Genomic DNA, 16,297 nt, shown 5'->3' with positions numbered 1-16,297 from the left:
ATGGGTAGATGAATGGGTGGGTGGGTAGAAATGTAAGTAGTAGATGAGTGGACAGATTGGTTGGTGGACAGATGCATAGATGGGTAGATGTATAAATGGGTAGATGGATGATGAGAATATATGATTATCAGATGAATGGTTTGATGAATGGATGATTGGATGGATGGGTATGTTCATTGAGGAATAAATGATTGGATGTGTGGATGAGTGAATGGGAGGATAGATGGATGGATAAGTCAGTGAGTATAAGGATGGATTTACTGATAGGTGGTTGAGTGAGTGAACGTATAAATGATTAAAGGGTTTGGTAAGTATATGGGTGGATAGTTAGATGAATGGGCACATGAGTAGAGGAATGCATCAAGAGTAGATAGATGCATGGGTGGTTAAATGGTTGCATTGGTGGGTGGCTGCAGATATGGATCAGTGAGTGGATGGACACATCAAGGGTAGATGGATGATGAATAGGTGGGTAGGTGGATATATAGGAGTGACAATGGATAGATGGACGGTGAATGGATAGATGGGTAGGAGGATCAATGGTGGATAAGTGGGTAGGTGGATGGATTGAGTTCAATGATAGACTCATGGATGGACTGATAAATGAGTAGATGAGTAGATGGGTGTATCAGTGAATGTATAAATGAATGGTAGATGAGTAGGTGGATCTGTAGATGGGTGAGTGAGTAATGGGTGGATGGGTAGATTAGTGGATGGATGGATGGGTAAATGGATTGAAGTGTTGATAGATTCAAGATTAGATGGGTGGGAAGCTGGGTGAATAGATAGAGAGATAGAAGGAAGATGAGTGGATGTGTGGATGAATGAACAGATAAGTTAGTAGATATATGAATGAGTATATCGATATGTAGACAGATGGATAGGTGCATGGATGGATTGGTGAATGAATGAATGAATGAATGGGTAAGTGGGTGCTTGCATGGATGTAATGTGCATACATTGATGGATGGACAGATGGGTAGGGAATGGTGTGTAGATGGGTGGGTGAGTGGGCAGATATATGAACAGATAAATGAACAGATGACTGGGTATATTGGAGTGTGGATAGATGAATGTATGAATGTACAGGAGGATGGATTCATGAGTGGGTGGAGTAAATGAGGCGGTGAATGGGTGGGTCAGTGTGTGAATGGGTAGATTTGTGAATGGAGGAATGAATGATTGGATGGATGTATATTAGTCAGCTTTTCATTAATATAAGAAAATACTGGAGTCAGGCTGTTGTATAAGGAAAAAGGTTGGTTTTGGCTCCCATCCCTGGAAGGAGCAGGTCTAAACCTCTCCTAAAGCCACCTGGATGTTGGGGGGAAGGGGCTCCACCTTGGTGACCTAATCTCGCCTAATCACTTCCCAAAGGCCAGGCCTCTACACATCATGGTTGGATTAAGTTTCCACTCTCATAATACCAGCAACAAAGGCTTTGGGGCTTGAGCTCTTCCAGAGAAGAAATCATATTCACACCAAAGCAGGTGGCTGGGGGGTGGGGTGGGGAATGCTCTCACTGGGGCTTTGCTCCTCCACCCACTCCAGGTGCTGTGAGGCCCCTTCCTCTGCTGCGGTCTCCACCCTCAAATCTCTTCCCTGAGCCCAGGTGCCCACGGCCTCTACTACTCTACTATATTGGGGGCATGGCGACCTCCATCAACGTCCCTCCATCATCATTGCCTGAGATGTCCCTCTGTGCCCCTCAGGTTCTGAAGCCCTCTTGTAAGTTCTGAATCTGCTCACCGCCTTCCATGTGCTCAGAGACTCAACTGACCCTGGCATCCACCCCCTCACCCCCACCCCCCACCCCCCCACCCCACCCCCGGTCACTCGCTTCTCTCTCTGGGCAGCGGCTCCGTCCACCAGCAGGTCTCCAACACCCCAAGCTCTTCCTTGGGAAGCTGTAGCTGATACACATGGGGCAGTCCTGTCCTTGTGATGTAGGTGATGAACAAAGCCTTTAGGAAGAGTGTCTCTGTCTGTTTGTGTCTCTGCCTGTCTCCCACTGTCTCTGTGTGCTTCTCTGTCTCTGTTTCTGACCATCTGTGCATATCTTTCTCACTGTTTCTGCCTCTCCCCGTCTTTGACTATCTCTGTGAGTCTCTGTGTCTCTCACTGTCTCGGTCCCTCTTTCTGCCTCTGAGATGCTCTCTGTCTCTCTGTCTCTGTCCTTATCTCTGACCGTAGTAATCCTTTTGTCCTGCCCTGGCTGCACCTGTCTCTTGTCTCTCCATCTTAGAAACTCAGACCACAAGGTGGACACTGCTCTTCCCCAGCATGCCCAGGGCCCAGCACCGCAGGAGGTGCGCGGCAAAACTTTCAAAACGAAGAGGGCGGCTGGCCGGAGACAGCAGCATGGCTGGGCTGCCGCAGCCACCGGGGGACAGCCGGAAGTCCCCACAGCTGGCCCTGGACTCTGGTCGCGTGGAGCCTCCACCCTCGCCCTGGGAGGGCACCAGCCTCTCCCTCCCTGCCGCCGGCAGGAGGCGTGGGCAGCAGCTGGGAGAACCGGCTGGTGCCCCTCCCCTGGGCCGGCCTGGTAGGCACCTGGCACTGGCGGGCGCGGCAGACGCTGCGCACCTGGCCCCGACGCCCGCCCGGCTAGCTCCTGCCCTGCCCGCCATGGACGGGCCACAGCCGCCGGCCCTGTGGGACACGTTCGAGGACAGTGTCTCCGAAATTAGGTGAGGCGGCTGGCGTGCTTGCCAGGGCCTGGGGAGGGTGGGGTCAGGCCCTGGCCAGGGAGGGACCCCCACTGGATTCATTGAGGCATGGGACGCCTCTCTCTCGCGCTCCGGTTGTTCTGTTGTGGGGAGGGGGGCAGGACCTTTGCTAACCTAAATTGGGTAAGGGGAACTGGGAGCCTGGTCCCTAGAAGCTGGGAAAGACCAAGGTTGCTGAGTCCTGCATCAGCTGGGGTCCCCCAATAAAGCTCACTTCTCATGTGTTCCTACTCCATCTAGGAGACATCAGGGAGCATGGGATGCTCACGGGGGAGGGGGGGGCGGGGCGGATTGGGTCTTGGACACCAAGAGGATTAGGGCCGACCTCTCTCCTCATGTAGGGAGTGTGCATAGTTCCTCTGTTCCTGGAGATAAGCGGGACACTCAGAGAGTACCCACTTACCAGATGGAGAAACTGAGGCTGGGCAGGAAGTGATCTGATCACGAGCCCCCTCTCCTGGTGCCTTTGAAACCTCTCCACACCCCTCCCCTTGGCTTCGCTTCTCGACTAAGCAGGCAGAAGCCCAGAAAGCCTTTGTAGCTCCCCTCAGACTACACAGTGAGCTGACGACCTCACCATCAACTCCTTTTACACTCTTACAAGGCAGGACTCTTGTGCCCTCCCAGGACCCTCTGGTACCCCGAGCTGTATGTGAGTGGGTGTGTGTGGGCGCGCTCGCTTGCAGGAGGGCGACAACTAAGCCCTGTCCTCACCCCGGTTACTTCACTCCAATATGGTACTGTTCCAAGTCCTCCCTTCCCCTGCCTCAGCCAAGAGCCAGGGTGTGGAGAGGCACTGAGGAACTGCAGGGACCAGGCAGTTGAGTCCTGATTGCTGTGTGACCTAGACAAGCTTCCTGGCATCTCTGGACCCCTGGGCTTTGGTTGAACATTCTCTTCTCTGCACCTCTCTTCAGCCCTTATCTGACTTGGCACCTTCCTCTGTTCTTCTGCCCACTCGGGCCAAGTTCCTGGAATGCCTGTTTTCTGCAAGTGAGTGTCCCTCATTTGCTCTCTCTGCACCTCAGCATTATCACTCTGGACATGGATGGGCTTCAGTGCCTCCTCGCGTGGCCTCCCTCCACAGCCCTGCTTTCCACTTTTCCTGGTGTCTCCATGGCCTCTAGTACCCACCCCACACCTCCCTGTCCCAGACTCTTCCGAGGCCCATCATGGCCCTCTGGAGCCTCTCCCCAGCCTCCCGACCCTGTGGTCACAGAGCTGCCTCACCCATCCTGCTAGCATCCCGCCCTCCGGCCCCACCCCCACCCCATTGCTGCCCTCCTCTCCCCTGCATTCCATTCACCCCACGACTTTGGGTTCCCTAGTCACACCCCAGCCTCCCTGCCCCGGTGCCTTTGCACATCCTGTTTTGGGATTTTTTTTTTCTCTGTGGAAACTTCCAGAGAGCTTCATTTCTAAACCCCAAGTCCACCCTTGCCCCAGCTTTATGTCTTCTATGGTTCCCCAGCAACCAGGGCTGTGGCCTCTGAAGCTGTTTTAAGGTTTTGAATGGTTTTGTTCAGATGGAATTTCCTGAGCCTAAATATGTAATAGGAGTCAGAACAGGGTGGATCTGGTTTGAGGTGGAAACAGGTATGGGCCCCCTCATCTGCTCCCCACATCCCAGCTCTCCTCTGCCACAGTGGAGCTCCCCCCATACCCACAGCCCATCTCTGGACCTGTGCGCTTCCCTTCCCTCCTCCCTGGCAATCTCTGCTCTCTCTTTTATTGGCCAAACTGCTTCTCAGGCTTCAAGATGTAATTTTGAATTTCAAACCTCAGCTGTTCAGGGTTCTGGAGGGGAAAGGGAGTAGCCCACAAAACCCAGATTGCCGTGGTCCATCTTCAGATCTTTCCTGTCCTGGGCACCATGACAGCCTGCCATGGACAGGTGTAGGAAACTCCAGAGCAATGACCAGGAATGGAAGAGTCAACTGAAGAATGAGATTAGGAAACCTTTGATCTTGGGGTGAGTCAGGATTACAGGAGGGCCCAGGCGTGGTGGACAGAGGGCATCAGCAGAATCCCATAGGGCGAAGGGCAGCACCTCATCCTACCACACCCCAGAGGCAACAAACGATTCCATTTTTAAGCCTCTTAAATAAGAACAGGTGAGCCATGATCTGTTCTAGATTATGTGATGCAAACTGTCCAGGATTTAATTTGGGCTAAAGGAGACTCAGCAAGATGCAGCTCTTGAAATGTTCTAGATAATGGGGTTGGTGATGCAGCGTGCTTTATATGAATGAAGCCTCACAGCCTCACGTGGATCTGGAGGACTGTAAAGGACAGAATAAACCTGGGGCATGGCTCAGTGTTGAGAGCTTTCCTGGCATGCATGAAGCCCTGCGCCACACCAGCCAGGTATCCCAGCACTCTGGAGCAGAGGATGAAGAGATCAAGGTCATTCTTGGCTACAGAGCAAGTTCAAGGCCAGACAGGCTACATGAGGACCTTGTCTTTTAAGAAAGGAGGAGGAGGAGATAAGAGGAGAGAGATTTGGGAGGTGGGCAAGGCAAGGACAGGCAGCAGAACCATTGTGACTGACAAGGAGCCCAAGTTTTTCATCCATGCTAGCAGCCCTATCTTCCGAGTATTGTTTGAGTTAATCCTCCTTGTGGCCTGACCAGTGAGAGGAACACAGATGAATGCCCAAATATCAGCATCCCATTGAAGAAATTGAGACCCTGGGAAATTAAGAGGGTTGCCTAAGATCACCCAGATGTAATTAGTGTGAAGCCAAGATCTCAACCACAGAAAGGGGAATCTCTCCTTCCCTAAATTTGGGTATAAGGAAGGTGGGAAGGGGCAGAACATAGAAGGACCGCAGCCCTCTGTAGCTGGGAGGCTTAATGAGCACTCCAGTGGGGGGGGGAGCCCCTCCCAGCTTCAGGAAGTCTAGAGCAGACAGCCAGAGAAGTCACCGGCTTGTGTGCCTGGGTGTAGAGAACTCAAGGCACATTCCCACCCAGTAATGTCTTAGGGTGCTTTATTTTTTTCTGGTGTTGGGTACTGAACACTGAGTCTCACAGATGCTACACACGTGCCGTACCACTGAGCCATGCCATCAGCATTCTCCTTACAAACATTTTATTATGTTTGTTTCTTTCTCTGTACACGTGGACGGGCCTGTGACTGTCACGACACACATATGGAGGTCAGAAGACAACACCATGGAGTTGGTTCTCGCCTTCCATCCATCATGCCGGTCCCAGGGATGGAACTCAAGTCCTTAGACTTGGCAGCAAGTGACTTTATCCACGGACCCACTCCCACTGTCTTTTTACCTTTTATTTAGGGACATAATCTTGCTAAGTTGTCCAAGCTGGCCTTGAACTTAGGATCCTCTTGCCCCCACCTCTTGAATAGTTGGAATGCCCAACCTACCCAGCAGTTTCTATTTCTGGTTTTACAGCTCAACATTGAGGGAGATTTCACATACTTTTAACATGGAGCTGGGTTCTCCACTGGAGAATCTATTAAGCAATAATAGATAGGCTTTAAGCAATAAAGAGGCCAGTGGTACCTACCTAGAGCTCAAGTGGGCAGAGTAGAGGTAAGAAGCAAGAGATGGCCGGGCGCTGGTGGCTCACATCTTAGATCCCAGCACTCAGGAGGCAGAAGCAGGCGGATCTCTGAGTTCAAGGCCAGCCTGGTCTACAGAGTGAGTTCCAGGACAGCCAGGGCTACACAGAGTAATCATGTCTCAGAAAAAAAAAAAAAAAAAAAAAAAGGCAGGAGATGTTTGTAGCCCACAAGGCAGTCCCCTCTGCCATGCCTTACAGTCCTGTGAGGCCTTGTGGTTCTCACAAGACAGGGGCTCGGGAGTGGAAACTCCCAGTGTGTGGGGTCACTCTAGGAGGACATGTAGGAGCCAAAGACATCAGTGGCATCAAACGCTGAGGCGACAAGGGGCATCCAAGCAGCATCAGGGGAGATCTGAGCCAAGCAGCCTCAAGAGGGGACCAGGGCCAGGAAAGTAGGAACCAGGCAACCCGAGCTCAAAGGCTACCTACCTTGCCGATTACTCAACAAGACCCAGAGAAGCTGCAGTGTCTGTAAATTAGGGGCAGCTGGGGCATGAGATTGGCATCTCATATGGAAAGGAGCGGTCTGTTCTGTGGAGGGATTGTATGAGGGGAAAGGCCGTTGGTTGATTTTTTTCAAAGATTAATTAACTTACTTTATTTTGTGTATTTCTGTATATGTGTGTGTTTGTGTGTGTGCCCAAGAGTGTGGGTGCCCACAGAGGCCAAGAGAGTCAGATCCCTCAGTCTGTAGCTATAGGCAGTTGTGAGCCGCCCAGTGTGGGTGCTGAGAGCCAAACCTCAATCAGCTGGATGGGGATGGGAGCAGCATGCATTTTTAACCACTGAGCCACCTCTCCAGACAGGGTCTCCTTGTGTAGCCCAGGCTAGCCTTGAACTCATGGCAGTCCTTCTGCCTCAGACTTTCAAGTGCTGCTGGGAAGTGGCAGCAGTGAGTCGTCAGTCTTAGCTGGTTTGGGGATTTTCTTTTTCCTACTTCCTTTCCAACTGCCAGTGAGTCCTCTTGAGCCAGGAAATGGGGGGCAGGTGGAGAAAGAGAAATTAGGAGGTGCCTGAGAACACGCCCCAGGCAGCCTGAGCCCGGGGCCCCACTCACAGACTCCCTCCTATGCAGCACGGCCTTCCTTCTCCTCTGCCTTCCTTCCTCTCCTTCTCTTCTTTCTTTTTTGTGTTTGTTTGCTTGCTTGAAACAAGGTTTCTCTGTGTAACCCTGGCTGTCCTGGAACTCGCTCTGTAGACCAGGCTGGCCTCAAACTCAGAGATCTGCCTGCCTCTGCCTCCTGAGGGCTGGGATTAAAGGCGTGTGCCACCATGCTTGGCTAATTCTTTCTTTCTTTCTTTTCTTTCTTTCTTTCTTTCTTTCTTTCTTTCTCTCTCTCTCTCTCTCTCTCTCTCTCTCTCTTTCTGTGTGTGTATGTGTTTCTGATATGTTGGAGGTATTGTGTGCACACGTGTGTGCTGGTATACTCACCTGTGAATGTAGATTGGTGTCTTCCTTTACTACTTTCCACATTTTTTATTTGTTTGTTTGTGTGTGTGTGTGTGTGTGTGTGTATACACACACACGTGCGTGCGTGTGCGCACATGTGTGTACCATGTTTGTGCAGGCGCCATAGGATGCCAGAAGAGGGCACCAGATCCCTTGGAGTGGAGTTATAGGCGGTTGCCATCTGCCTGACATGAGTTCTGGGATCCAAACTATGTCCCTTGCAAGAGCACCAAGTGCCTTTTACTGCTGAGTCTCTAACTCCCTTATTTTTTGAGGCTGAGTCTCTCTCAATAGACACTGGAGCTCTCCATTTTGTCTAGATCGGTTGGTCAGAGTCCCAGGAATCTACTTTTCTCTGCCCTACCGCAGCACTAAAATACAGACAGACAGACTCACACCACAGCACTGAAATACAGACAGACAGACAGACTCACACCACAGCACACAGCACTGAGATACAAACAAGACAGACAGACTCACAACACAGAACTGAGATACAGACAGACACCCACCTCCACACTGAGATCACACACACACACACACACACACACACACACACACACACACACCACAGTGTCCAGCTTCACAACGTGCTAAGGATCCAAACTTAGGTGCTCATGCTCGCACAGGGAGCAGTTTAGTGACCAGGCCGTCTTCCAGCTCGAACGCTCCTCCTTCTTTTGGCTGTGTTAGGTGGGATGGAACCCAGGCCTTTGTGTACATCACTACCACTGACCCACACCCCACGCCCCCCCCCCCGGGGGGGGGGCGGGGCGGGTGTCCAAGCAGAGGCTCTACCACTGACTGAGTCACACCTTCGCTTTCTGATACCTCACTTATTTAGACGCAACATGAGCCCCCAGGTAAATGTCTCCTGGATCCTACAAATGAGTGGAAGAGAAGGCTCACACCTGACATCTCAGTATGTAGGAAGCAGAGGCAGAAGGATTGCTGCAAGCCTGAGGCTAGCCTGGGCTACAGAGTGAGACCCTATCTCCCAAAAACAAAAACAAAAGAAACTACGATGTGAATTAAGTAGAGTTGCTTCTTTCCCACACTGAGCCTGAGGTCTGTGGTGTGGGTTTTCTCCAGTGACCACTCAGGCAGCTGCTCTGCCTGGGGAGAGATTCCATTTGCGTTTGATCTCATCATGGTCATGGCTGACAAGTCTGCTAGCAGGCCCTGGCTGTTCTCAGCCAGCTAACAGCGCTTCCCACTGTCAGAACTGACATTAAGTCGGGAACAGATGGGGAAGAGTCAGAGCCTGGATCCCCTGTCCCTGAGGCCACGTTTCAAATGCTCAGTAGCACATGTGGCTGGTGGCTGTGGCATTAGACAGTATGCTGGGTCTGTGTGAGGTTCAGCGCAATAAAGGCACACAGTAGGGGTTTAATAAATGGGATGCATACCAGAGAGAAGTGGGGAGAGCCTCAGGCAAGACACCACTAGGAGACCTGGTGTGGTGGAGCGTGGAACATTTAGGGAACAGACTGAGCCTGTCAGAGCAGGTGGGGAGGAGGCCTTTCAGGCCGTTCAGGGAGAGTTAAGGCCTGAAAAGACTTTGAACAAGGTATGTCTCTGTCAGCTGACACTCCACGTCTTCCAGCCTCCGTCCTCATCTCTCAAATGGGCCAACAAGATGGAGGTTGTACCTCAAAATCTAAATTAGGTATTGTGTGGTCAGTCAACTGCAGGAGATTAAAAACACCATTTAAATTTTTTTGTTTCGGGCCAGGCTTGGTGGTGGTGCACGCCTTTAGTCCCAGCACTCAGGAGGCAGAGGCAGGCAGATCTCTGAGTTCAAGGCCAGCCTGGTCTACAGAGTGAGTTCCAGGACAGCTGGAGCTGTTGCACAGAGAAACTCTGTCTTGAAAAACCAAAATAAATAAATAAAATAAAATAAAAATATTTTTGTTTTGTTTTGAGACAGAGTCTATAGGCCAGGCTGTCCTTGAATTCAAAGCAATCCTCCTGCCTCAGTCTCCTGAGTATTAAGATTGCAGGCCTGTGTGACCAGGCCCACAGCTATTCCATTTTATGTCAGGGACTGGAGCACCCTCACATTCTGGAATCTGTTCAGATCCCATCTATGCGGGAGTGACTTCTTTTACAAACCTTTGTAAGCATCAACCACCTTTGCAAAACCAACCAGATCCAGGGAATAGCTTCTTTGAGGATACTCTGCAAGTCCAGGGCCAGTCTCATTCCGTCTGGGGGGGAGGGGGAGGCTCTCAGAGCGGCAGTGGCTGTGGGGCTGATGGGGAGCTCCAGGCAGCTGCCAAGTCCTGCCTCCTGAGGCTCACATGGCACTGCTCACTCATGAATAAATGGTTACGTGTGTGAGCCGGGCGGTGGTGGCGCACGCCTTTAATCCCAGCACTCGGGAGGCAGAGCCAGGTGGATCTCTGTGAGTTCGAGGCCAGCCTGGGCTACCAAGTGAGTTCCAGGAAAGGCGCAAAGTTACACAGAGAAACCCTGCCTCGAAAAACCAAAAAAAAAAAAAAAAAAAAAAAAAAAAAAAAGGTTACGTGTGTGTGTGTGTGTGTGTGTGTGTGTGTGTGTGTGTGTGTACATATAGATACAGATATACATTAGCTAGCTAGAAATATTTAGAAATACTTTATAACCTTTGTTTTGGGTAGCCCTGGGGATTGAACCCAGGACCCTTTGCATGCCAGGCCGGGTAGCCCTGGGGATTGAACCCAGGACCCTTTGCATGCCAGGCCAGTGCTCTAACCATGAGCCATGCCCACCCCTCCTTTTTCTTTTGTTTTGTGTTTTTGAGGCAGGGTCTCACTCTGTAGACCAGGCTAGCCTAGGACTCACAGAGATCCACCTGCCTCTTCCTGCCAAGTGCTGGGATTAAAGGTGTTCGCCACCGCCAGAATCCTCCTTTTTTTTGTTTTGAGACAGGGCCTTGCTGAATTTCCCAGGCTGGCCTTTTAATCAAGATCTTCCTGCCTCAGCGTCTCAGATGCTGGGGTGACAGGGCTGTGCTGCTAGATCAGCTTCTCGGATGCATTTTTAACCTAAGGTGCCAGGACCTTTGACCTCCATGCGCTCCATGGGCTGCGGATTGCTAGAGTTCAGTTTGTTTCCCAGCTTCTTTAAAGCAAATGTCTGTGTGTAGGTCAATTTCAGAAATGTGAAGGATGACCTGCTGTTGAGATGGAAACATGCCAGGCGTGGTGGCGCACACCTTTAATCCCAGCACTCAGGAGGCAGAAGCGGGCGGGTCTCTGAGTTCAAGGCCAGCCTGGTCTACAGAGAGAGTTCCAGGACAGCCAGGGCTGCACAGAGAAGCCCTGTGGTGGGGAGGGGGGGTGGAAGCAGGTCTCGGTGAGGAGCTGGCTCAAGCGTTTGCTGAGCGCTCATCTTTTTCTTGGCTTCTGGTCCTTCAGGGCTGCGTCAACCTCTTGTGTCCTTCACCGGTTCTTTCTCAAGGTCGTCTGTGTATCCAGTACATTTCAGGGGTGGGGGCCGCGGTTGATTGTTCAGATACAATGAGTACTGCCCCTCGCCCTACCAAACCCTGTTTCCTCACCAGTGGAACAAGGAAATACACACAGAAACAGTCACTAAATATTCAGTGATGGTCAGAAGAGTAGACCAGGTGGAGGGCTGTGAGGCGCCTGGGCTGGAGCCAGCCACGCATCACGATACTGCTGGGAATGAAGCTTCCCTGGCCCTGGCTAAAGTGTGAGTCATCCTGCCGAGTGGAGTTGGGGACGCTGGCACAGATGCACTCCATGCAGAGGCCAGCATGGAGGTGAGCCGGGATGTGAGGAAGGGCATCCCGGCAGGCAAAGTCTGGGCAGCTGGACTGCTGTAAACAACGTCCATGATATGCAACTGAAGCTCAGGCTGGGGGACTCCGGTGAGCTGACCCCAATGTGAGTCAGCAGGACAGCCGGCGTTGGTGACAGTGGGGGCTGGCTGAGCAGGGCTACAGCCTGCCCAGACACCAGAGTTCACAAGTGGGTCCTTCTGAGACTCCACAGAGCATCCTCACGCCCTTAGGGGTTTTCCACACATCAACTCCTCAAAGAGTGCCCCTGACCTCCTGTGACCAAACTGGACATGTCCTGTTCCAGAACTCCCTGTCTGAGATCAAATCCCTCCTCCTCCCCTCCCTTCTCTCTCCTCCTCCCCTCCCTCCTCCTCCCCTTCTGCCTCTTCTCTCCTCCCCTTTCTCACCTTCTCCCTTTTTCTCTCACTTTATTATGATACATGGTCTGGATATGTAGCTCAGGCTGGTCTCAAACTTACAATCCTCCTGTCTCAGCTCCACATACTAGCACTTTCTGATGTTTATAATGACATCATCTGGAGTTGGCTGGATCCAGCCCAAGAACAGAAGCTGTCATTGGAATTTTAGTACTCTCTGAGCCCCTGGCCCTTGACCAAGGCTCATGAATGTCAGTGGGTAGATGACACACTGGCCACCCTCCAGTGAAGGAGCATTGCTCCCATGTCCCCCATCAGTGGGGCTGTGGCATGGGTGAAGTGTCTTCTCAGATATCCTGGGTAGACAAGAGAGTCACTGGCCATCATTGTAATAATGGATGTTGAGTTTATCTGAATATGACTCTTAAAATATAGAATCATGGGCTGGAGAGATGGCTCAGAGGTTAAGAGCACTGCTTGCTCTTCCAAAGGTCCTGAGTTCAATTCCCAGCAACCACATGGTGGCTCACAACCATCTGTAATGAGATCTGGTCCCCTCTTCTGTCATGCAGGGATATGTGCAGACAGACTACTGTATACATAATAAATAAATAAATCTTAAAAAAAAAATAGAATCACAATCGGGCGGTGGTGGCACACGCCTTTAATCCCAGCACTGGGAGGCAGAGGCAAGAGGATCACTGTGAGTTCAAGGCCAGCTTGTCTACAGAGTGAGTTCCAGGACAGCCAGGGCTACACAGAGAAACTCTGTCTCGAAAAACTAAAAAAAAAAAGAAAAGAAAGAAAGAAGAAAGAATCACAGGCTCAGGATTTGGCTTAGTTGGCAAAGCACTTGCCTAGCACACATAAGGCCCTGGGTCCATGCCCAGCACCACATAGTAGAGGGAATTCTGTCACACCTCAGGAGATGTGACACAAGTGTAGCCTTTGGAGACTCCCAAAGCCCCTCCAACAGCCTGGGCTGTCCCCTTGACCCCTGCTTATCTGAGGATGTTGTGCTTGCTTCCTGTTCCTGTAGATGGCACAAGGGTCACAGTCCCGTGAGTTCTGTCACAGCGGGAGGTCACACAGAAGTGGTATTTTCTTTTTTTTTTTTTTTCTTTTTTTTTTTTTTTTGATTTTTCGAAACAGGGTTTCTCTGTGTAGCTTTGCGCCTTTCCTGGATCTCGCTCTGTAGCCCAGGCTGGCCTCGAACTCACAGAGATCCGCCTGGCTCTGCCTCCCGAGTGCTGGGATTAAAGGCGTGCGCCACCACCGCCCGGCAGAAGTGGTATTTTCTAGTGGAGAGCCAGGTGTGTGCAGAATCTCCCACTCCATGGCTTCCAGAATTGCTGTTCGAGGCTCGTGGTCGACTCCCCCCAAAACCTCAGCATCAGAGAAGCACCTTCTCATTTCCTGCTGATGCCCTCTGTTACTTCTTTGGGAGTGTGTGTGTGTGTGTGTGTGTGTGTGTGTGTGTGTGTGTGTGTGTGGTCGTGCACATATGCATGCACACAAGTGCACAGATGGGTGGGTGAATGTGAAAGCCAGAGGTTAACCTTGGCCGTCAGAGGCATCACCCATCATTTATGTATTGTGTGTGTGTTTATGTGTACAGTGGCATGTGCTCATAACTCAGGTTATTAGGCCTGGCCGGAAATGGCTTTACCTGCTGAGCCATCTTGCCAGATGCATCCACCATCTTTTGAGACAGGGTCTCTCACTGAGAGACCTAAAGATTGCTGTTTAGAGTGGGTTGGTTGGTTCGAGAGCTCCAGGCGTCCACTGCGTTCCTAGTGCTGGATCACAGGCACATGCAACAGCCTTCTCACCCGGGCTTTTTATGTCAGTACAGGAGCAAGCCCAAGTCCACATGCTTCTGTGGCAAGCTACTTACCAAATGTTTGTTTCTCTCGGGTAGACACCCAAGGGTAGCAGTAGTGCTGTACCACCTTTGATTATGTTATGATCCTTCATCCAGGTGCGTTAACTGTGAGATGACATGGATCAGCTCTCGGACTGACCTGGTGGGGCTGGGCGCAGTCATGACCAGGGCATCTCTGAACAGCTTGGGTCAATTTTCTGTCTCCCTAACATGTTGGGTTCAAACTTGCTCTGCCCTCCATGGCTGTGTGACGTTAGCCGGGTGGCTCCACCTCTCTGACCCTCTGTTGTCTCCTCGGTAAGCCAGGGATCATCAGAAGCCTCATGGTGTTGCTGAGAGACTGCACACGGTCAGGAAAGACCGTGTGGCACAAATTCCCTTCCTTCAGTGGACGCAAATGTGCAGAAGCTCTCTACCCCACTGCAGGCAGTGCTGGGGGCGAGGGCGGGTGGAGACATTAACCAAAAGACAGACCACTGCAGAGGTGGCTCAGCGGCGAAGAGCACTGGCTGCTCTTGCAGAGGACCTGGGTTCGATTCTCAGCACACACTTGGCTGCTCAGAGCCACCTGTAACTTCAGTTCTGGGGGGTCTGACGCCCTCTTACGGCCTCTGCAGGCCCTGCATGTGGTGCACAAACACATGAAGGCAAAACATCCATACACATAACATAGATTAATCTAAAGAAGATGTGTTCACTGTTGAAAGCCCCTGGACAAAGAAGGTAGACAGAATATATGGCTTAATTACCTCCACTTAGTAAATCCAAAGCTCCAAGAACCCCAGAATCCAAACCTTTTCAGTGTCGGCATGACACATGGGTAGAAGCCTGCATGTCTCCTCATGGAACCAGTCAGAGCCGAAACATGGGGACCCAAAACTATTGGATGAAATGTCTTTGGGGCTATGAGAGGTATGACGTCTGTGAACTGGAGTTTAGACTCGGGTCGCTTTCCCAAGGCATCTCGGTGTGTGCATGCAGCTATTCCAAAACACGGAAGTCTCCACGTGAGTCTCCCTGAGCCCCGTGTTTTGGGTGAGATGAGGTAATATTCAACCTGAGCTGTGTAAACTGAAGCAACTCAGAAGGGGCGCATATGTGTGGGGTTTTTTTTTTGGGGGGGGGAGTGTAGCTGGCTGGAAGATGTGTGTCCGGCCTATTGTCCACAGGGTGTCCTCTATGATGAGGTTCAGTGACAGCATGGCATATTTCACATGGGGAGGGCAAGAGTGTGTAGACAAATGGAAGGTAAGGGGACAGCCTGTGGAAAGCCCGTGGACAGCAGGGTTGACTCAGAATGTGGGAGGAGGAACAAGGCCAGCATGCTGGGCCACCATGATGGCACAGAGGGACAGGGCAGATGGGGTGCCTTGCGGGTCCTTGTCACGGCGTGGATACCACTTCCTGTAAGACAGGTGCTGTGGGTTTGAGCATGGGGAAGGCAGAAGCACCTGGTCCTAGGTGGTCTTCTCCTGCTGTGTGAAGACCGAATTATAAAAACGTAATGACTGCAGCAGGCCAGGCTACAGGTGATGTCTTTCCTTCCTTCCATCCATCTCTTGACACGGAAGCCTGTGCTAACTCAGCCCTTCTCCACCATGGGGCTGAGCTGGCCGCCTTCAGAGGATGAGCCCATCACTTTCAGCGCTAGTACGGAGACCTGCTTGTGGGTATTGGCACAGGGAGTGAAGAAACCACAGGACATAAAACCCAAAGAGGCTGTGTGAGCCTGGGGGCAGCAGCGGGTGGCAGAGGGATGGACATGCAGAGGAGAGGCCAGGTGGAGGCCAGAGCTGGCATGAAGGTGGGGAGGGGGAGGGAGTGGGGAGACTGTGGGGGAAGCCTGCAGGAGTTCCGTGTCCTGGTCGGTGACGTCCCTACAGTAGCCAGGGCTGAAGGCACAGGCAGGGGAGGGGCCACAAGTGCTCTGGGACTTCCCTTCACTCTGTCCACTTAGTCATTCATTCATTCTCCTAGCCCTTCTCAATTTTATCTGTGCATTGATTCATTTTCTCCCTCCATCATTCTCCCGCTTGTTTTAATCCCCTCATTCATGTATTCAGCCATTCTCTCCCCCGCTCATTTATCACCCACTTCTCTCTCTCACTCATTCATTCTCTCGCCCTGAGCCTTTGCTGCTTGGCTTCTCGGGATGTGAGCTGCACTCAAGAGGTTTTTTTGTTTTAATCGGTGGAGCAGTGGCCCAGGTGTCCACATTAATTTACTTACTCATCCAGGAATCATTTCAGGGTGCCTAAGGGCACAAGATCCTTCCCTGAAAGGTGACTCAGTTTCCCTCTCCTGTAATGGGAGAGAAATCTCTCTGTCAAGGAGTTGCTGAGATCAAAGATTAAGTCCTACCTGGGGCTACTGAGCGTCTCTCAAGAACCCGGTACTTAAGATACACAAAGCCCTTCTCACCCTCGGTAGGATTGGCGGCTTGAAGCAGTGATTACTGCTGTCCGTTTGTGACAGA

The 16,297-nt window shown here is 51.6% G+C and overlaps 1 protein-coding gene across 1 annotated transcript in view; it reads left to right on the top strand.

The window, feature by feature from the left end:
• The first annotated feature begins 2,556 nt into the window (after window positions 1–2,556).
• Window positions 2,557–16,297, top strand: part of Sult2b1 (sulfotransferase family 2B member 1) — a 29,821-nt gene continuing 16,080 nt past the window's right edge. The window contains exon 1 of the mRNA XM_059276997.1: window positions 2,557–2,690. Within this exon, the coding sequence (XP_059132980.1) occupies window positions 2,629–2,690 (62 nt within the window). The 5' untranslated portion in view covers window positions 2,557–2,628. The remainder of the gene's footprint in view (window positions 2,691–16,297) is intronic.

Source organism: Peromyscus eremicus, chromosome 1 (genome assembly GCF_949786415.1).
Source record: "Peromyscus eremicus chromosome 1, PerEre_H2_v1, whole genome shotgun sequence".
In the NCBI taxonomy this organism is placed as follows: domain Eukaryota; kingdom Metazoa; phylum Chordata; class Mammalia; order Rodentia; family Cricetidae; genus Peromyscus; species Peromyscus eremicus.
This window is presented reverse-complemented; position numbering and strand designations above follow the sequence as displayed.